This window comes from Pimephales promelas, chromosome 13 (genome assembly GCF_988280905.1).
Source record: "Pimephales promelas chromosome 13, fPimPro1.hap1.1, whole genome shotgun sequence".
NCBI lineage: Eukaryota > Metazoa > Chordata > Actinopteri > Cypriniformes > Leuciscidae > Pimephales > Pimephales promelas.
Window position 1 is genome coordinate 26,152,505 of NC_142781.1, and position 23,466 is coordinate 26,175,970.

The 23,466-nt window shown below is 36.3% G+C and overlaps 1 protein-coding gene across 2 annotated transcripts; it reads left to right on the forward strand.

The window, feature by feature from the left end:
* Nucleotides 1–8,799: 8,799 nt before the first annotated feature.
* Nucleotides 8,800–22,382, forward strand: snap25a (synaptosome associated protein 25a). Of its 2 annotated transcripts, none has more exons than XM_039693127.2 (7): nt 8,800–8,938; nt 10,926–10,967; nt 13,271–13,319; nt 15,378–15,495; nt 19,385–19,504; nt 19,704–19,848; nt 20,884–22,382. In XM_039693127.2, the coding sequence occupies exons 1-7, from the start codon at nt 8,867–8,869 to the stop codon at nt 20,950–20,952; spliced, it is 615 nt and encodes a 204-aa protein (XP_039549061.1). In that variant the 5' UTR covers nt 8,800–8,866; the 3' UTR covers nt 20,953–22,382. The 2 variants fall into 2 exon arrangements, with proteins under 2 accessions (XP_039549061.1, XP_039549060.1); XM_039693126.2 differs by lacking the exon at nt 15,378–15,495 and adding an exon at nt 15,702–15,819.
* The last annotated feature ends 1,084 nt before the right edge of the window (nt 22,383–23,466 follow it).

Genomic DNA, 23,466 nt, shown 5'->3' on the forward strand with positions numbered 1-23,466 from the left:
GACTATGATGCAGATTCAATTCTTCGCCACATTGACTCCATCCTCACGTGTTAAACACTTTCTGGCTCACAGAATGTACTGATTACACAATAGTATTATCGCGTGGGTAAAATCCCTACATTAACCGGATGTCCGTAACAACACGAAATATCATCTAATCATCCGGTCAAAATGCCGGTGTGTCTCGGGTATGTCAGGATACTGCAGACGAGCTCCCTCTTTTCAGTCACGTGCCCTCATCTCGCACCTGCAAATGCTCCAAAGCCACGGTATTGTTTAACATCACTCTGTTTTTGGCCATCCTTCTGTTGCTGTAAGGTTAGTAAGTTAAATGCGCATACTGTTACTGCCGCATATGAGCAACAGAAAACGATAGTGAGTGAGTAGAGCGTTCAGTTTCGCTTGTTCCGGTCTGTATTTGTCTTGCGGCGGTTGTGAGAGACAGGTTGGCAGTTGGCACGCTTCTGTTGTTGAATCTGATGGTTTAATGCGGCTTATTATGGCTTGACTGCAGAGCGCAGGGCGGCAGGGATGTTCCCCTAACAAGTGGTGACTCACGCGAGAGCCAACCAGACCGCGATTCATCTTGATTCATCGATGGTCATTGATACTTAACATATTTAGGTACCTAGGGCTAATTTTTATACATTCCATATAATATAGCATAATACAATTTGAATTGCAGTAGCTTACACATATTCGAGATAAACAAAAAGATACAGTGATTTGTGTAGTAGGATACCCATTGATTGTTATGGGTTATTTATGCAAATTGATTGGCGTAAGGATAATCGGTTACATGCCATCATTCAGGATTTATTCTATGTATTTTATAACAACAGCACATCTTCACACATTCTACTTTTAATAAATTCTCAATTAACATATTCTACTTTTAATAAATGGCTGAGCACACTCAGGAGTGATTCACCTAAATAACTCATACAAACCAATTAATATGTCATTTGGAAATTGTTTCATCAAATCTAGACACAGAGACAGCGAAATGCTTTGTTAAGGTTGCTCCAATGTCTTGATTAATCACATACACTATCATTGTATCAATGAAATGTTGTGATGGATATAATGGAAAAAAAAAGAAAATCAAAAGCTTTACCAGCCTATTACTGAAAATGATATGTTATTGTCAGCTACAAGTATAACTATCACCCTAAAGTCCTTGATTTCATATTCCTTATTACAAATCGCCTTTTCACAAAAAAATGTTTCAGATTTAAGCACCAGCTGGGTAAAAAATGGAAACTGATTTGAACTGATGAACAGCAGGTAGTCTTGGGGAACACTTTACATCTAGCAAATAACAACATGGGCCCAAGTACAAAATAGCCACTGGATATCTCTGCGACAGTCCGCAACAAGTGCACTTGGCTGAACACCCACAGATTGAAAATATGGACAAATGCGTCACAAGAGCATAAAAGACTGAAGACTATGGATAAAAAGATGAGCAAAAGAAAGAGGGGGGATAATGTTGGTCGAGAATAAAAAAACGGCTGAGGATGAAATGAGACAAGACAAGATACCCTGAAGAATTAGCTTGTATGATGCACAATGACAGCAGAAAGAAGCACCCTCATGCCAAGCATCTCAGCCTGTAAACTCTGCCCACACATGTGGGTTTCCCCTCCACCATTTATGAATATCAATAGTGCTGGAGGTTTCTGAGGGTGGAAAGAGAAGCATCATAAGTCAGCATAAGGACTGACACTGTCCTCTCTCTCTCTCTCTGTGTGTGTGTGTGTGTGAACACAATGTAAGAGAGGTCACAGTGGTTAATAAGTGCAGTCTTAAACTTACTGAATAAAAGTTAGATGAAGCAAAGGATTAACAGCTAGCTCATGTAAATTACTGTAGTTTGCCACGTAATGCTGAGAGAGCTGAAGCAAAGTATTTTGTATTTGACAATATCTAGTTTTGGAAAATGCTCATATAACTCCTAACCTCATATTTGTGTTCGTTATGATGTGGAAACAGATGTGAGAATGCGTCATAGGACAGGCATTTGTTTAAAATGCATTTTGCGTGATCAATATGGTTTTTCTTTACCTGTGTCAGTTGTCTTTTGTAGGCATCTTAATGTTTGTACCAGATCAGATGGACTTGTGCAATTTCACTGTATGAATTTGGCTACTTTTGCAAGCTGTTATTGTGAGCAATTTGGACAAAATGTTACGGCATCTGTTTATTTGCTCATAGCTGCAGTTGCAGTCTGAAGCCATTTTAGAATAGACTACAGAGAGTTCAATCAGTTCATGTCATGAAGTTTTCTACAGTGTAGTGCATATATAAGAGATAGATAATAAGATAGATGAGCTCATGCAGATGATTCATACTTTCTCAGTTTACATTAGACAGTCTGATTCCATTAAAGTGGAATTGTATTTCAGTATTAAGCAGCGTGCTGTAGTAAACGCACCTCAGAAATTCAATATTAGCCTTTGCTTCATGTTTGCATATTTCTTGTTAGGATTATTTGACTGTTGACTTATGTTTGAGATGCCAAACAGTCATTTGATAATAATACACACTGGCTTAATAGGATTTAGAAAGACAAACTTGCTATAGTTGAAGTTTAGATGCATGTATTGCTTGTCAATCACCAATGTTTCTCTTTTAGAATTTTTTTTTTTTTTTTGTGGCATTCACTCTTTTGGATAATAAATAATCAAAAAATAAACCTTTAGATGGTCCTGCAGTGAATATCTATATCATTATACATCATTATGAATATATTTAATTTGTACATAGTTTGGTACATTTTTGTAGCACTTTTCACTATGTGTATTGTTCCAAATACGACTTAAAATAAATAGTGATCTAAAAAGTACTTTTGTATTCAAATATTTAGAAATTACTTGAGAAGCAAAATTGCATGGGATGTTAAGAATAAAAATGATTTGCTAATGTGATAAGAAAAATATAAAGTTAATTCAATATATTCTCTGAACACAAATCTTAATATATTTTTTAACTTAGAATATCTTTATATATAATAAATATGGTAATCAATAAATAGATGGTGCTTTCGAAAAGAATATTCAGAATACATCATTTAATTGAACTGTTTATTTAGGAGAGATTTACTTTCTTTAGTTAAATGTACCTTAGGAAATAGAGTGGTTCAGGGATGACGTGAAAACCCGGAAGACTAATTCACCAGCGCTTCCCGTGAGATTTCCCTACGGTTTTTATAATGGGGTTTTTCAATCGATGAGTAAAATAAGGTCCGTGGTAAGTTGCCGATAATTGGACACAAAAAAAAATCAAATTTTGAAGCTGTTATGTTTATTTAAAAACAATTATGTTTCTAATAAGTAACAAGATAAGGTCATTTGGAGTGTGAGTGTCTACAAAACATCCAAGTATCATCAAAATATGTTTACCACAGACCTTATTTTAATCATTAATTTTGGAAAAAAAAAAAACATTATAAAAACCCATAGGAAAATCTTGAGCGAGTCAGTGGTAAATTAGTCTTCCGGATTTCCAGATAAATCTGTTAATCATGTTTCCGTTGAGCAAAAGCTTTTGGCTGCTTTCTGGATTCTAGGCTTCTTAATGGTTTTTTAATGTCTGTTGTTTATGACTCCTCATATTTTGAACACCTGCTGATGCTATCATTCAGGTGTCAAAATTTCTGTGCTTTCTTCACACCCCCTGTCTGATCAACAAAACAAATGTCACAACCACATGATACCATCAGTGCAGTTTATGAGATTTTCATATAAATTACCTCTGATGGCACCCAATTCGTCTTTGATGCAATTTGACTTTTCTGCAGCGTCTGTGGTTGAAGAGGCATATTATGTAAATGCAATAACAGTATATTGGACGCCAATCAAAAGATGGCGATATTAGTGGAATGGTAAAACAGATGTAGGACGTCTGAACGTTTCTAAGTGGGTTTGTTTCTAGAAAATGTAAAAAGATTGCTCCACTCGCTCTCATTCCTCTACCGCTTTCTGTTCATCATTTCTATGAAGCTGCAATAAAAATGTGAAGGTCACAGTCAAACAGACTGCATAGCCAGCCCTCCAATCCTTGCGCTGTCCAACTCATCACTTCATCACTCGTCATATATAGCCAAGAACCTTGGAGCCAGATGGGGAGGCGAGGGAATCAGGGTGTCAGGTGGGGAAACACACAGTCAGCTTTAATGGCCCCGTTGTTAATAAATACATCCCAGGGCTTCCCTATGAGTGGGAGTTCACGGGCAATGAGATGGGAGGGCTCTCTGCAGAGGACCTGATGCTAGTGTTGCTGTAGAGACAACAAATAGGCTTGTGAAATGGACTCCGTCAAATCAATTGCACTGGCCATTGGATCCCCCCTAAATCACAAGACCCTTCAACCCAATGTAAAAGAGGGGGGATATAGATGCTGCTGCAGTCATTTATGGTGCAGCAACATGAGTGCGTATGAAGAATACTCAGCATGCAGCCACACGCACTCTGAAATGTATAATTCAGATCAGTACTAATGACCGCCACAGATCACAAGCCTAATGATTTTCTGTTGGAGAGTACAAGGTTTATTTTATTTATTATTTTTTTGGTTCATTTATTTAGTACTCTTCACTATGCTTATTGATATATTCTTTGAACGCAGGTCTTAATGCCTTCGATTTATGTTTAAGGATGTGTAGATATTTTTACTGGAACTCACCTCCTGAGGCTGGTGATGGAGTTTTCCCAATTCACGGCAGTATGATCAAATTTGAACTAGATTGTTTTTGCAGCAGAGCTTTTCATCTTATATGATTTTCTATTTCTATATATTATATACATGATTTATATAAGAAGTGTGAACTGTTAGAGTTTTACGAGACGTGTTAATAGAACTCACTCCACGCAATCCTCCACTCAGGAGGAAGGGAACTGATGCTATTAATCACTGTTAATGAGAGGAGGGGGCGGCATCGCTCAGGCCTGTCCTCCTCATCGAGTTGCATTGCGAATAATAAGCCATTGCTATGGTTTACAGGTTGCCGGCTCTATCTGTTACTCTATCCGACAAATGGAAGTATGAATTAACTCAGGGACCTCCTTAAATGATGCATCATCCACTTCAATTTATATTTTGCGGTTCAGCTATGCAACTTTCTGATGCATTCAGTATGTTATTTTATGACAAACTAAGGCTAGGCTGTCAGTTTACTGTGGAATTTAGTTTGATGGTCGTATCAGATGTCGATCAATTTGCCAAGCATTAAAGGTAGTGAAAAAAAATGGCATATGGCTTGAGTTTCTGTCCTTGCATCTGTAAATAAGGATTCACTTGGAGATTTTAAAACATGCCAAGCTCAATAACCCGCTCTACGAGAGTCAATCTGTTGCAACAAACATAACACTGTAGAGGGGAAATACCATAACCCGATTTCAAAGGTAATCTCGTAAAACACGTCTGTTTCGCCTGACTCGGAGATTTAGAGGTCAGGCATGATAAGTTCATTCTGTTTGATGGGATATAAGGTGACGTTAGCGTTTAGCGAAGCATGTGAGGGGGAAAAAAAGAGAGTGCAGTGTCAAGTTTTGGAGGAGGACAGTTTTTGTGTGGTAACTGAAGTGCTGCAGTGAAGGGAGAGGCTGCATGTTTGAGGAGAGAAAACAAAATGGCAGCCAGAGACGAAGGATGAGCGAGCTCACACGTGCACACACACAGCTATTCTAAAAGAGCATGTTTAAACCATAGAGCTTCTCATTGTCTCAGTAAACAAACATACAGCTACAAACAAATTCCAGTAACCAAATGAATAAATATTGCTAAGTAGCCTATAGTTTAAGAAACAACTTTTGATATGCTTACTGCTTTCAGAGGCATCACCTTGGAGCTTTTATTTCAGAGCTCCAAATGGGGGTCCAATCTCATCTTAATTAAAAGTTAAATGTGATGTTTATGTAATTCTATACATCAGTTCCTAATTCACGGCAGTATGATCAAATTTGAACTAGATTGTTTTTGCAGCAGAGGTCTTTTCATCTTATAGGAATTTCTATTTCTATGTATTACATACATGATTTATATAAGAAGTGTGAACTGTTAGATGTTACGAGACATGTTAATAGAACCCTGGAATCACTCCACGCAATCCTCCACTCAGGAGGAAGGGAACTGATGCTATTAATCACTGTTCATGAGAGGAGGGGGCGACATCGCTCAGGCCTGTCCTCCTCATTGGGTTGCATTGAGAATAATAAGCCATTGCTATAGTTTACAGGTTGCCGGCTCTATCCGTAACTCATTGGTTTTCAATCAAGGAATGGCTGGAGACAAATGGAAGCATAAATGAACTCAATGACCTCCCTAAATTTGCTTATGCATTACTGTGAAGCTTTTATTTCAGAGGTCCAAACGTGGGGCCAATCTCAAATTGAAAAGCGACATTTCTCCTAAATGTTTCATTGTTCCTCTTAAATATATGATTGAAAAGTTAAATGTGATGCTGAAGTATGTAATTCTATACATCAGTTCCTAATTCACAGCAGTATAATCAAATTTGAACTAGATTGTTTTTGCAGCAGAGGTAATGTTTTATTTATTAGTAATGCTTATTTTACTGGCTAAACATCACACATTTTGAAAATACATTAATATGTTATTCTGCGTGCATAATTATAGGCCAGTCTTGAAAGGTTGAAGCTTGCTTTATTTGCATACCAGTATTCATTTCTTTGAATCCCTGTTCATTCTTTGTTGATAATTCATACATTTGCATAGTAATGTTCTGAAAAGATGCACACAGGTCAAATGCATGTTTGATGGCTCAGAATTAGTATGGTCTGCCATCATTCTCAAGCATAAAAATAATGATAGTCATCAATAAAGCACAAATGAGATCATGTGCATATTTGCATTGCTTTTCTTCTATATTTAATGACTGATACTGATTTTTTTATATATATATAGAAAAGGTTACCAGTACCCAATGCATTATTAATAACCGTTCACTCTTAGAAGAAAAGGTTCTATATAGAACCTTAAAAGGTTCTATCAGCGCTACGTATTTGGAACCCCTAAAAGGTTCTATACACTCTTAAAAAATGGTTCCTCTGGGTTCTATATAGAACCCTGGGGTTCTGTACTTGGCTTGGCCAATAGAACCTTTTACCAAAAAAATGGTTCTATATAGAACCATTTTGGAGTTCCATATATGAAGCGGGGGATGGAACCATTTCTGGTTCCAAATAGAACCATTTCTTCTAAGAGTGTTGAATATATGTAACAAGTAAAATTATTTTAACCAGAAAGCAGAAGTGAATTGCAAAATAATTTAAATTCGAGAGCACCTGCTAACAGATCAATGATCGAGGGTTCCTCTGTTCAGTTCTCCGGCCTACACTGACGTTAGCTTTTTATATTTTTCAAGTTTAGCTAGCCTACAAAGTCCAAAGGAGTGCTAGCAGTGCCATTCATGTTCATAATACGGCAAATAACATTATGTGCTCAGTTAAAAAATGAAAAGGTGAAACATGTGGAGGGAGAAGCAAATCAAAATATTGTCTTTCAGCAGTAGAGTACATTAACAGTAAACATGAATCCTGAGATTTCACTGGCCTAGTTAAGACACAAAAGACGCCTCTTTGTTTTTCCTCTGGTCTGGTCTCTCAAATTGTGCTTATCTTTTTGGTTATTTCAAGAATTCTCTATGACAGTCATTCAATCACTGACCTGACATTTTTATGAGTTCATTCATCAGAGGTTGAGCGAGGATGTGTGAGGGACGTTTCTGTATTAGTGCGTTTCACCAGCTAGAGACATAAGATACCATACTGCAAATTCATCACAAACATGTTTCTACCCTGAGAGAGCTTGCATCAGAAGCCTTGTTGGGTCAATCAATTTTAGATTGGTGCTCCCTGATCTTTAACCAAAGCAGAAGATGACATTCACTAGTGGAGATGGGAGTGTAATATTTCAGCCTTTAGAGTCTCTGGAGTATTTCACTGGGAAAGGTCAGGCAGGCGTGTTAAATTTAATCGCTTGAGTACAATTATGCAATTAATGGAAGCAGTATCGCTCTTTAATGCCTGTTTGGAATTCATTGGATATTTCACTGATAATATTTTGGATGGTTGTGTTGGAGATATTTGCCAAAAAATCTGTAAAAAAAAAATCCATTTTTATATTAAACAGAATTTAGTGAAACGTTTCTGCAAAAACGTTTAAAAATGACTGGGCAATGTCTGGCCTTGCATGCAGGATGGTTTTGCGAAAGCATGTTTACTTTTTGCTTTGAATAAGGATGGAATAAGTTAAGCTCACGTGCTTGTGCAGTTCAACACACACTCACAATTATTCAGTAAGCTGTTCTTATTAGACCTCTTGGGATATCTTGCTAGCTGTCAAGCCAATCTTTTCAGGAATATATCTGTCAAGCTCACAGTTTCCATTGCAGAGCAGGGAATCATTTCTCCTGGAACACCCAGAACCTCAGGGAAGAATTTAATCAGCGAAACACAGCAGCCACCACCTCCTCGACGCTCTTCGAAAGAGTGCACGAGAGGAGGCGATGGGTTCTTTAAGAGCAGACAACGTCCTACTGTCTATTTCATGACATTTAATTAGCCTGTGTAAATGTAATTGCTTTATTAGCTGTATAACTCTATCTGCCCTATGAATTTAACATCCGTGGCTTTTTTTTTTCTGGTGCGTATGAGAGAGTTTAGGATGAGTATATTGTCTTTGTTCATTCTTAAAATCTGGATGACACTTCATTATTCAAATGAGCTCCATTGTTTAATGTTTTCCTTTTATCCATGTCCAATTCTTTCAGCTTCCCCCAGACTTCCAGTAACACCCACTCTTCCCAGTTGGAGACCAGCTCCACCCAACAGACCCAGCAGCCATGGCAGATGATTCGGATATGCGTAATGAGCTCTCTGACATGCAGCAACGTGCTGACCAGCTGGCCGATGAGGTGAGGACATTCACTTTCTGCCTTTATGCTACTCTCATATGAACAACAACCTTTAAACATTAACTGATTGCAACCAAAGACTAATGTAGTGGCAAATAAGAAATCAAAATGGAGCTTTGTGCAACATTGACATGTATTATGACAATGATGAATATATATGACTACAGTAAATTAATGTTCAATGTGTAAAAATGCATTCAGCTAGGGCTGTCAAATGATTAACCGCGATTATTCGCATCCAAAATAAAAGTTTGTGTTTACATTATATATGTGGGTGCACTGTGTATAATTATTTTGTATATATATATATATATATAAATACACACACATGCATGTATATTTAAGACATTTATATATAATATATATATTATATATTATGTATAATTTATATATAAAATATTTATATTTATATATAATGTAAATTATATATTAATCTACTGTATATGCAGTATATACTATTATATATATATATATATATACATAGTATATAGTATTTCTTAAATATATACAAGCATATGTGTGTATTTATATATATATATATATATATATTAAAATAATTATACACAGTGCACCCACATATATCATGTAAACACAAACTTTTATTTTGGAAGCAATTAATCGCAATTAATCATTTGACAGCCCTACATTCAGCAATAAGGAACTTAATTGTTTTGTTTTTTGAATAAAAAAGAAGTGTAAAGTTTTGTAATAAAATAAATGTGTTTTTGACCATCAAATGGTACTGAAATGAATAACAATTTTGAGGGAAAAAACATGTTCATTCACATGACATTAAGACTCCAGTCACATCAGTAGCCCAATAAAAGCTGATTTATTCCACATGGACCAGGTCTCCTCATGGAGGCGGCCATTTTGGCCAGCTGATTACCACTTCCTTTATTTTGGCAATTTCCTGTTTTTGGAACTTTTTTACGTGATGCTGCATCAATGCCACTAGTCAATGACTAAAATATTTAAAAAAATATATATTTAATTTGATAATCATCTGTTTAGTTGAAGCAGACGTCAAACTTGTTTTGCTCTTATCCAAGTCTCCAACACAACTTAATTATTTCATGTCTTTATGCTCTGTTGATTGAGGATTGGATAAATTGCTGCGAGTTATGCTACAGATTTATTTATTTGTACACAGCTTGTTCTGTAGGCCGTGACTGTGAGATGTCAGAGTCCATATGTGAATGTGTGTGTGGCATGTGGAGTGTGTGTCATGTGGAGGGAGGTTCACCTGCACTCTGCCTTACATAACACTGCAGCATTTGGTGTGTGTGTGTCTTTGTGTGTCTATTTGTGTGTGTGTATTTGTGTGTGTGTGTGAGAGAGCTGGGGGTGGCGCCTGTGTGTTTGCAGCCTGATGGAGCTGCTCTCTGCCACCCCACGCTATGATTCTTACAGCTGAGCAGAATATTAAAACACAAACAGCATACTGCAAAAATTTCCTCCAGCCTTCTGATCCACAGAGATATGAATTCATAATATATCCACACAGTCCATGATTTTTCATTTGTGTGAAAAATGCTGTTATTTATTCATATAAATTGCATATTTTAAATGTATTCTGAATGTTTATAAAGATATAAAAAAGAACTTGTCCAGCTCTGACAGAAACAGAAACATAAGGTGGTCATAATGGTGGATGGACTAATGGATCTAGAGTATGAAAGGAGAAATGAATAATGTTCTTTCTGACCAGAGAGATATTATTTCACACAGATTGTTTATAATGCATTTAAATAATAAAACATAAAAAAATAAGTAGTGCAATCGATGAGCAATGCAAATTGTTTGTATATTTTTTAAATGTTAGATGTGTTGGTACATTATTGCTGCAAAGAACGTCAATTGATTATTTATTGATTATAGTGTGTGTTAAAAATCCTCCCACACACGCTACAGCTTGTGGAGGTTTTTATTTCTGTCAGTTCCTAATGAATTCTGGTTTTTAACATCTTTTTCCTCCCCCCCACAGTCACTGGAGAGCACCCGTCGTATGCTCCAGCTTGTGGAAGAGGTAAGAGAAAGACGCTTTATTATATTTATATAATATATTTATTCATATTTATAATCAAAAATTACATCTCACTGTATGCATATGTTTTCTGATCACAAATGTTTAATATATAATCTGATATAATCTCTATACATACACTACCATTTAAACATTTGGGTCAGTACAATTTAAACCTTTTATTTTTTATTTGGCGAGGATGCATTGAATTGATCAAAAACAACAGTAAAGACTTTAACATTGTCAAAAGAGGTTTCTAAAAATGATGTTCTTTTAAAATTTCTATTAAAAGAACTTTAACAGTTTCCATAAGTTATTTTAAATTGCAATAATATTTCACAATTTTATTGTTTTTACTCTATTTTTTATCAAATAAATGCTGCCCTGGTGAAAGGCGGTGGTTAAATTACATATATTTATTTAGCATTTACAATTATGTTCAGTTTCTAGGGCTGTCAATTTAACAATTTAATGTACCGGTAGTAGATTTAATCTGTTAGTCAATTTGGATAAAAGCTTTTGTCAGATTAATTGTACTAAATTGACAGCCCTAGAAACTGAACATAATTCTATGGTCAAACTAGAAGAAATAGATCAATATAAGGATAATAGGGATCCTAATTTGATCATTTTTGTTCTGTCGTGAGAGCTTTAGTCTTCAGACAGAGCTGAGCACAAGCTGGGCTTGACTATTCTAGGCTTGATGGGTTGAGGGTGTTAGTCAGAGAAAGAGAAGCGAGGTGTGTATATCTAAGAGAAAGAACTGTGATGAAGTCTCCACAGCATATCTCAAGGTCATATTGATAATCACAGCCCATATCTCTGCAAAGAGCACTTCGCCATGTCCATTACTGGCAGATCAGGGAAGCGATAAGTCGCCTCTGAGTTGACAAATAGACAAAATCGCCTGAAGACTCTTGAGACTGACAGACAGAAGAAAACATGGAGAGGGAGTGTGCACACACAGATAGGAATATGTCTCAGTCAGGTCTAATAAACTATGTCAGTCTATACCAGCCTTTTCATGCTCTAGTTAGACTAATCGAATGTTCTCGGCACTTATAGACGATCAGCAGTATTCCTGTTAGGCCAAAATGGAGGTAAATCACATGCATTATTTATACTAGTAGAAGCATTGAGTTTGTTCCAGGCTTTTACTGCTGCATGAAAATTCAGCGGTTTATGGCACAAACAAATTAATCCCCAAGGATCCATTTAAGGCACATTGTGATCCCATCCAGAAGGAGGGGGGTGCTACTTCACGTCCCGCTGATATATGCACCACCGAGCCTTACGATTATCCCAAATATCGATATCCCGTTCCCATCAAAACGCTGAAGCTGCATTTTCTGAAATATGTCTCAGCTGCCTGTTATTTTACAAACACCAGGGGGAAAAACGCCACAGTAAATTTACCTCGCTGATCATCAAGTCATATTTTTTTTTCCGAATATGCTATTTCACAGCATATTCGGAAAAGTCATATTTTGCAAGTGTTGAGATCGGATGCCAATGACCAAATAGTGATGTAAATAGGTTACATTTCTCATTGAAGACAGTAGGAGCTGATTTATAACGCAGACCTTTTCAGGGCACTTACGTCTATTGCAAGATATTAAGAACTTCTGTACTGGCCTTTACGCTAATGTCCCCTAATAATTTTTACCGGGGTTTGGGAGGAGAAGGCGTCCTTTTGTGTGAGTGTAACTCACTTTATAAGCTTTAATAAAGTTCCAGATGATTTTACGTCATTTTAATGGGCACACACCAAATAGTGTGTGATAAATCTGCCCTCAACAAGAGGAACGAAAAGGTATCACTCGTTCTCACCTTCAATGAGATATTGCCAAAATTGACTGTACTCCAACACTCATTTATTCTCTTAAACAAACAAGCGTATTCATTTTTGCCTTAATCCGACCATGTTTCAGCAGAATATTTCATTGTTGGATTGTCGTACTGTTTAAGGGTGTATTAGAATTGCCTCAAGCTATGAAAGCTCAGAAACAACTCTAAATAGATTCTGCCTCACATTAGCGCAGAGAGTGCACTTACAAACTATATTGATCATGGGTATATGCTCCACAGTAATTAGCGTCTGCTTATTTAGTCTAAGAAAAGGGAGAAGAACATTATGCAATTTGAAATGTCACGAGTACAGCCTAAAAAAGTAGACTGCCTCTGAATGAGCCTTGTGTTTTTGTGCTGAATCTCACCTCTTTTTCTTTGTCCTTTATTCTCCAATTTGTTTTCCATGTATTTCACCCTCTTTTCCACCCTTCTTCACCATGGTTCTTGATGCGTAGAGTAAAGATGCTGGTATCAGGACTTTGGTTATGCTGGACGAGCAGGGAGGTAAGTGTGGATGTGTTTCAGATGACGACAAAACTATTTTCTTCCATCCTTGGCACATACATCTTTGAATAAAAATTGCATATGTCTATTAGCTTTTTATATCAAATTTAAATGTGCCAATGTGTCATTATAATATGCAACTAGAGTATGTATTATAAATTGTTTTTTTTTTGTTAATTCAGTTGCTTAATTAAATGCAGTAATGTCTGTGCAATGTCAATTTGATTTCTTCTGCTTTTTCTGAAGTAACTCTAAATCTTTCACCCTTTTAACACACTTTTCTCTTTCATTTAATATTCTTTCAATATGCTCTTTTACCAAATAAACAGGACTGGCCACTGCAACTGTCCATTTAATGTTTGCATGTCAAATATATTCACAGTTCAGTTTAAAATGTAGTTGCCATCAATAGTTTTTAGGCCAGCTTGTAACAATACAAGTTCAAATAAACAAATAAAGCAACGATCGATTTAGCTGGTAATGACAAATGATACTCTTTCCCATAAACTGCACTAATATTCTTTTGTATAATCCCTGGCATAATCCTAACATTGAAACTAGATATTAAATACTGTAACAGTGTCATTTGACTCAGTAAAAAGTCAAAGTGGACCATTAAATAAACAAATCGGCAAGGCTGTAACCAGCTTTTTCCCATTTTAAAAGCACGCGGTTAGCTTGTTTGGCTTAGTGTGGTTTTAAAAATGACATAATTGGCCTTGCTTTAAGCATTAGCTCCTTAGAAGCACTCTGATTGGCCCCTGTGTGTGAGGGCCCCATGTCTGTAGCCAATAATTAGTCTTTTCATTGGGGGAATGAGATCTCACGTCTTCATCCCCTCAAACTACGTATAGCCTAAAACCTATTTAAAAACTCTCAGCCCAGAGGTGACACTAAGCTCCAGCTTTATCAAGGTGTCAAAAGTTCATTTTCTTGTTTTAAATGAGAATCTATAGAATTTTGACACAAGGAAATTAATCAAATTTAGGTTAATTTGCTTTGCCTAAACGAAAGTGTCTTTGAATGCCAGGGATTAAACAAACGCAACTGATGTGGAAGGCTAAGGCTTGTTTCCCTCCTGAACCATTTCCAGTTTGCCTCTCTCTTTCCTGTGACTGATACCTTTACTAAACCTCTTAACAATATCGAACGCACCCTGTCTGCACGACAAACACGCCAGACTGCATCACCACGGGTCACTCCGCACCTCAGCCATATCATTCCCTAACCACACAGAGACAAACAAACCATTAGCTGCTGCCTCCATTGTAACAAGGAGAAAAAGAGGCTGTCCGCTTCCAGCAAAAGGGCACTACAGCCTCTAAGCCTTGAGAGAGATCGGGAGAGTGTTTTATTCTGCCCCAAGGTCTAATTAAGTAGACACTGTTGCCCCCCTGCAGTGCCCCTTGTGGGAGACACTGTCTGCCATTGGCTGCTGGGATCAAATTCAAGTTTTCCATGTGTTAAATGTGAAAGTCAACGTGAATTGCCATTGCAACCCGTTTTACTTCTGTAATGTGACATATTTTGAGTAATGATTAAAAATGTTCGAAGGGGCTTGATTCTATTTATGGGAATTGGTGAAAAGTGAGTGTTACATATCAGAATTTAACCAAGTGAATTTGAGTTTGCAAAAAAAAAAAAAAAAAATCGATAAATGCTCAAGAAAATTGCAATTTGACTACAGGTTAACATTATCCAATAGCCTGTGTGTGGTCTCAGTGATGTCAGCTGGATACTTTTTGAATAAGGATTAAAAAGACACTTTTTAATCTCTTTTCATTCCCGATAATACCAGGAATGTGCATTAAGAAAGTAAATAGGGCCTGTTTGGATTTCATGTTGACTTTGGTGCGTATTTAGCTAAATAAATCTTGCTTCTTTAACTCTTTCCTCATTCTTTTTTTGCATATGTAGGTTCACTCTAATGCATGCGTCCCCTCTAGATGCATTGAACAATTTCGCATCCAGTTCAGCAGTGCTCATTTCTCATATATTCTTGTCAAACAAGGGCCAGTAAAATTCATTCCACTGCTGTCATCCCTTTGTCCTGACCAGAACAACTCGATCGTGTTGAAGATGGCATGAACCATATCAACCAAGACATGAAGGAGGCCGAGAAAAATTTAAAAGATTTAGGGAAATGCTGTGGCCTTTTCATATGTCCATGTAACAAGTAGGTACTGACCTATGTGGAAGAAGGGTCTTACGTATGTGGTGGCGTCCGTTTTTTTTCCCCTCCTTTTTTTTTTGAGTTTCTTTTTGTCACAGTGACTGTCTGAAGTTTTGTCTTCTCTTCTTTGTCCTCTCTTTCCTCCCTCTTTTATTTTCCTGACTCCTGCTCTCGTTCTGTGGGGGATAAATTACTTGTTGTTTAATCAGAGCAACTGGAACGCATCGAGGAGGGAATGGACCAAATCAATAAGGACATGAAGGATGCAGAAAAGAATTTGAACGATCTAGGAAAATTCTGTGGTCTTTGTTCCTGTCCATGTAACAAGTAGGTGCTGCTTGCCTGCCTGCCTGCCTAAAAAATAAATCTCATTGAGAGGCCTGTAGCCCTAGCCAGGCGTGCCCAACTCCTGCCAAGTTCACTACCCATGATCCCAAGCACAGACAGTGAGCATGAGGCATGGTTACACATGCTCACAGAAGTACAACAGTCCAATAGCCTTAGCTCTGGGTCCTTTATTAGACAGTTTATCAGTGAAATGTATGAATATAAAGCATGCTGCACAACCCAAGCGCTAGTCAACATATTATGAACGCAATATCAAACCACTAAAACTGCATGGATGTGCCAAAGTTGAGTCACTAAATGTAGTCTCAATACAAGTGAATAGAAAATACTGAATGAAAAGTAAATTTGACTCTTTTATCAACTTAAGTATAGCCTATTTTATCTTCCGATAAATTATTATTCCTTTCCAGTCCATCAAGATTAGCATACATGACGCATGTTACGAGCTCCTCATTTTGAGTCGTTTATGGAGAAATACCTTAACTGTTTTTGTGTTTTAATTAAGTTTTAATTAATTCAAACGCTAATTTTAAAACTAATCCAAATAACAAATGTCGTTTTGGTGCTGAGTTTTGTGTTACATCTACGTCTTTACTATCACGAAAAACTTGAATGAACATCAGAAGGCAGGTTAAAAGATGTAGCCCCGCCCCTTTTCAGCGCTGCGTTCGTTGTCTTTTGACTTCCGGTCTGTATTTTCACAGCGATCTTGCATAGGTATGAATGAACTGCTCGTTAAAAAAATTTCCCGGTCGACATTTGTTAAGACATCTGCTTTACAATGCTTATGATAAACACTACAATGCTCATGATAACTTTTGTTAACTCTACAATAGTTAAATCCACTTCGCCAGCTAATTACTCCTCGACAGCGATGCCATAGAAATATACAGAGCTAAAAAAACGGAAGTTCAAAGACAATATTCTAAAGATGACGGCGCCCACGTTTCTCTGGTGCATAGTTATCTATGGTTATCCGTCGTGTCATCAGCTTTTTTGGCCGTGGAAAGACCTCAATAAAAACATCGCGTGAACATGTCACGTGATGTTTCATTTACCTCAGGAAACGTCGAGAGGATCATATCGCTAAAATTGTATGTATATACATAACTTATATACACTATATTATAAATGATTTTTATTTAATATTTAATATCTAAACAGTTATGTCTTGTTTAATGTTTGAATTAATTCTGTCTGAAGGTGATTCATTCTGTTTGTCTGAGGCATTTTTGTCAGCCAGTGCCAGTAAGTTATTTAAATGAGTATATAACAGTTTGGAACAGAAACATAATTGTATCATTAGTAAGCACTTTACTGTTTCATTCAATGCATGAAATTCAGAAATATGCTTATTGGTCTAAAATGACTCAAAATGATAGAGCAACTCACTCACATAGCTTGGCTATAGGCTATATTAAACGACAAACATATTTAACAGTGTCTGCTTGAAAATGTATAAGCATACACTAGCTTTTTTACAACTTTGAAAGCACATCCATCAATGCTACCTGTATGACTATAGCATGTCCCTGAATGCCAAATGCATGCTCATGCATCTCTTGCTAATGATACTGACATTGCTGCTATTTGTTATAAAGAGCAATTATGCATAGTAACAATGCTGATGACCAACTCCTACTGAAAGTCACTCGGATGATCTAACAGTTTCAAGCCCGTCTCATTATGTTGGCATTGATAGTTCGGCAAAAGAACAGGACACACAGTCCAGTCTATAGCCGCAGTACAGTGGAGAGAACCAATGCTTTTGCTGGTTCCCCAAGGGGAGCAGACGAGATCTAGGTCAGACAGAGAAAAAGATACAGTGCAGATATTCAAGGCTTTTTTTTTTTAATGTGACAGCCTGTCATAAAGTCCCGGACTGGTGCAGAGGAGCAAATGAACCCATGCACACAGGGAGGTTGAATTTGGGTTCAGATTGTGTGGTTCACAATGAACTCAGTCCATAGTTTTATCAAAATAACAGTCACTTTTTAAATAAAATATTATTTTATTTACATTATTATTATTATTTAAATGTACATTTTCAGATGGTTCTTTCATAGTTGGACAGCAAGAGGTATAGTTTTGCTCTTACAGAATATGTAAAGGAAAATAAGATATTCAAGGTTCTAATATATTTTGTAGGCATTGTTTGCCAGTTTGAGTATTAACTGCTCCTTCACATTAGATAAAGCTCAACATGCTGTTCAGAGAGAGAACGGAGGGAAGGCAGCCGGGGGAATTGTAGCTTTAGTCTCTATAAATAATACTGCAGTGGGAGGCTTGGCCATCTCTCTTTAGATAAATCAAGAAATATTAGAACTAAAATCCATATCAACAACTCACAGCAAGAACAACAGATGATTAATAAAACCTTGTTTATGCAAAAGATCTAGATTAGAAGTTATAAAAGAAGCATTTTCTTGCTGCTATTTCAATGAATTCAAGGATGTTATGTTGATAGACTATTAAATAAAATTGTCTGCAGCAATTATGAAACTGCTTTCAGTGTTTAAATTGGCTCTTCTCATGCTTTTGATTATTAGGTAGAACTTTACAATAAGGTAATTAGTTGGAACATTAGTTCACATAAACTACACTTCTACTGCATTTATTAGTCTTAGTTCATTTCAACATGCACTAATACATTAATAAAAGTTGTGTTAATTAGTTAATGCTAAAATGACTATAATGAACATACAATGAACAATTATATTTTTACTTAATAACATTTACAAAAAATAATATTGCTCATTACTAGTTCATGTTAGCCAATGGAAACTTATTGATAAGTGTTAACCTACCAATTATTGTTGTTCTATAGCTCACCTCTGGCCTCTGAATGATCAACAGATCCAGTAGCATGTCTACAACAATATATAGTTGTAATGTTGTCATATTTAATACGATTTAATTTAATAAGGTTTTCTATAAGTATCATGTAGAAGAGGCTATACATAGCAGTAATTGATGGTTGCTGTGGACTTGTAATCTCATAAGAATATTGATCTGTCATTGCTTTTCTTTCATTATAACATTTAGTTAACACATTTAAGAGTCAGAAACACTGAGCTGAGAGTTGGCCTACGAAAGGGCAAGATAGTATGCGCTTCTCTTCCTTCAGTTTCTTTTCTGTTGAAGTTATTTACACTTGTCTCCACTGATGTGGCAGTCCTGTTACTCTGTGTTGTCTGTCGCCAAGGCCTGTGCTCTTTGTTATTTGTCATAATTTGAGAGGGGGACAGCTCATGTGCCATGGGGCGGGCAGAAGTGACCTCCGATTTATCTTTGTTTATAAATGGCATTCCACCTCTATTGACGTCCCCCATTTTCAGAAAGGTGTGTGTCTCAGCATCGAGTACATGTATGTTAAATCTCCACAGGATATAGCATTACACATAACAAAGCCCCTAGGAGAATGAGCCCATCCCTGTTATGCTTGCCTGGTAATTCATGTTTGTTGTTTATCTGTGGACACACTGCTGCTGATATGGAAGTGTCCGGTTACCCTAGTGCTCACGCTTCCCCCGACTCTGTGCAGAATGAAGAGCGGAGCCAGCAAGGCCTGGGGAAACAACCAGGATGGAGTGGTGGCGAGCCAGCCCGCCCGCGTGGTGGATGAGCGCGAACAGATGGCCATCAGCGGAGGCTTCATCCGCAGGTGAGACGCCCTGGATTCCAGGACACTCAGTCAAGAGGGTTAGCTATAAGAGAGAGGTTTAATCGTGTAGCCAAAAGCTCAAATAAAAAGACTTAAGAGGTCAAATGTGTAGTAGGTAGCCCGCCCATGTGTATGCGTTCTGCTTTGAGAAATGATTGGTCTTTTAAAGTGACATTCTACCGTTCTTACATGGATGCAGGGTAACAGATGACGCCAGGGAAAATGAGATGGATGAGAACTTAGAGCAGGTGGGAGGCATCATTGGTAACCTGCGCCACATGGCCCTTGATATGGGCAACGAGATTGACACCCAGAACCGCCAGATCGACAGGATCATGGAGAAGGTATGGATTGGCTCTCAAGGACAGTTTCCCCTATTGGATTTTCCAATGATTAAACAGAATCCTAATGTGCTATTTTAAAAGTCAATTCAACAAATTAAGAGTTGACCTGAATATCTATTTGCAACATGTTTGACTTCCATAACATTTGGAATTTACTAAATTTATAATGATCAATATTTCCAAATGTTGAATTTTGTTATATATTTTATATATAACTTAAATAATATTATTTTTTTATAATTTTTTATATGACTTAAAATATCAAATAATTATCTAAATATTATATGTTATTATTTTACACACACACACACACACATATATATATATATATATATATATATATATATTATTTTGATAAAATATGAAGTCAATTTGGATTTAGCATAAATAATTGGGATTTACTAAGTTAATATCAATTAAAATTACTACATGTTGTATTTTATATATAACTTTAATTATTAAATAAAAAATATAATTATGTTTTATGATACATTATAGGCTATATATATATATATATATATATACATATCATATTATTTTGATTAAAGATTAAAAGAATTTGTCAATTTTGATTTGACAAATAATTGGGATTTACTCAGTTAATTATTAATATTACTAATGTACTAATGTTGTATTTTTTTATATATTTTATAAATAAATTGAAATATGAAATATCTAAATATATTGCATTATATTATATGATGTTATATATAAATATATATGCACAATTATTTCTATATAAAATATTTGATATTATTTTGATTAAAGATTACTCATGTTGACTTTAAAAATAAAACAATATAATAATAATAATAATAATAACAATCTATAAAACTGGTTTGACTTCCATAACTTAATTGGGAATTACTAAATTTGATAGATAGATAGATAGATAGATAGATAGATAGATAGATAGATAGATAGATAGATAGATAGATAGATAGATAGATAGATAGATAGATAGATAGATAGAGAAGGTTTGATTTACACGAATAAAACATCTTTGCTAATAAAGTACTGTTTGACCTATTTCAGGCTGATTCCAACAAAACCAGGATTGATGAAGCCAACCAGAGGGCCACAAAGATGCTGGGCAGTGGCTAAAGCTCTGGTCTGCCTGCTTTTACCAACCATGCAGTTTGTCAAAAGGCAATGCGCTTATCATGGTATTTACCTTCTAGGTTTGCACACATGCACATATCACCCGGCCCCCATTGTAAATGTCGTTCTATGTGTCGTCTGTCAGCTTTTTCAATGATTGTCCTCGTAAAATGATTTCTTATACTCTGTACCATTCTTTCCAAAGGTTGTATATAGTGCTGACTCGATGGCTCTTGCTCACTTGTGAAGTTTTTATTCTCTATATTGCCTGTATACATATATGTATGTATGTATACATATATCTACTTGTATGTGTATGCATATAGCCTATATGTATCGAATTTTTGCTGGAGGAACTATATAGGAATGCTATACAAGTTGTCTTTCCTTTTCAGTATATCTCAGTATCGTCTTGGTAAAACTGTCACACCACTCAGCTACTGTCATGCTCCTTATTTTGATGTTGTCATGACAATGAAAAATGGGAAAAAAAAATATTTTGCAAATGATACCAATACAACAAGCACTTACAATCAATGTCCTTTGGTTCATATCCCTCATCACGACCATAATCAGTTACTGTTTAGACGATGTGCAACTAGATTCTGTAGCTGTAGTAGTAAAAACATTGCATTCCGAGTGTGCTTTGTGAATTGTGCGTTATGCATGACAAATGGTAGATCTTAGCGTCTTATAAATAAAACTTGTTTTAAAAAGATGACAAAAAAATAACTTAATCATGGCAGTAGCAAAATTGACAAAAGCATGCTCAGTATTAGGACACAGTGGAACGTTCCATATTACTGCAAGTTTGCAATAGTGCCACCATTTCAGTCGATAATATATATTTACAGACTGTGACCTTTGTTGTAAAATAATGCAAAGTGACTTAAAGAGGAAAAGTGATGGAAACGAAACAATGCTGGTGTGGTGGTCCTGCAAAAATGACTTGTTTTCTAAAAATGAATATGCAGTTGGTGTAGAAAATGATGTTCTGAAAGGTGGGGTCCGGTTGTTTACTGTATCATAGGTTTTGGATGCTCTGAGAAAAAAATAAAAAATAAATCATTTGCAATGTAAAGCAAAGACACATATTTCTGAGAGAACTTACTTTTATAAGATGACTGTATCCTGTTAGTTTACTTTCCCCGTGTGGTTTGTTATTGGTAAAAAATTATAATAATTCATAACAAAAAAAATGATTTTTTTTTTGTTGCTTCTGTACTTAGAGCTATGCACACCAAATCACTACGATATTGAATAGTTATTATAAGAAGTCAAATAAATACCTTACCTGAATGACATAGGTTAAACTGTGAGATTGATGTCCTCAACGCATGTAATATTAAAACTCCCTCTGTATCCTGTCAGTCTGTGAAGTGGTTGACATTTTGTAGCTATAGCTGAATTGATTAAAAGTAATAAACCCCTAATCGCTGTGGGTTTTCATTATTGTCTCAAGCAAAACCTCATTGTCGCTTGACAGAGCTGCTTTGTGAGAAAAGAACAGGAGATCTGACTTGAGTTTTACATAGCTGGCAGACGCTTTTAACCAAAGCAACTTGCAACTATGTGTTCTCTCTCTGGGAATAAAACCCTCCAGCCTCGGCGTACATATTAGTCGTTATGAAGGTTATGCATTTCTAATGAGTCAAAACTGGCACTGAATGATACGAGACAGCAATCCCAGATTGGAGTAAATTGCTTTCAGACAAAGTCCATTAAGGCAAGTCAGTTCACTCAGCCGCCATATTGGTAACAGCCCCGGGGCTGTTGTTTTCAGTATAGGTAATAGACAACTTGAATGGGGAACGAACTAAATATATAAATAAAATTATGTTTCAATTACATATTTTAACTCGGCAATAAATGACAACCATTATATCATAAATGTAGCTTGTTTAATTAAAATCATGCTAAAAAAAAGACTTAGTCCAGTACATGAAGGTGATTGGCTCTTTTAATTAAAAAGCAGGGTTACTTATTGTTGACTTCTCTCATTCCTTTTTCTACAGTCTCTGTTTCAGATCGGCACCTTGAGCTGTCCAGTTCTGGCTAGAAATAATTAATATAAGGATGAATTTGCTGCTGCACTGAAATAATCAAAACACATCAGCCTAATTTAGTTCATTAGGCAAGAACAGCAACACAACATGTTAATGCTTAGCGCAACCAGCAAGATACCTAATGCCTGGTTTAGATTAGAAGATTTTAGCCCGATTTTGCCACGATCCGTTTGACGTAGGGTGTCGTTGGGATTCGTAAACGACAACGGCCGTCGGGACGCAAGATTTGATCGTATCACCTCGTATAATGTGTCATAGTGGGCGACAACCTACGTCGCGTCTGCGATGCTGCACGACATCACAAAAAGACTAGCATGTTTAATTTTTTTAACAGTCGTCCACGGAGGTTCCATCACATGTATGAGGTTGACCAATAGGAGCACAGAAGCTTTTCCGTACACAACTTTCAAAATGGCGAAGCGAAAGAAAGAAGATGGTGCTAACGTTAAAA

What these genes read in the sequence shown, in the direction of transcription:
- snap25a (XM_039693127.2), top strand. Translation starts at nt 8,867, where the DNA reads ATGGCAGATGATTCGGATATGCGTAATGAGCTCTCTGACATGCAGCAA. An exon ending in TATGCTGGACGAGCAGGGAG is followed by an intron (nt 13,320 to 15,377) that starts GTAAGTGTGGAT and finishes TGTCCTGACCAG; the next exon opens with AACAACTCGATCGTGTTGAA. An exon ending in TCGACAGGATCATGGAGAAG is followed by an intron (nt 19,849 to 20,883) that starts GTATGGATTGGC and finishes GACCTATTTCAG; the next exon opens with GCTGATTCCAACAAAACCAG.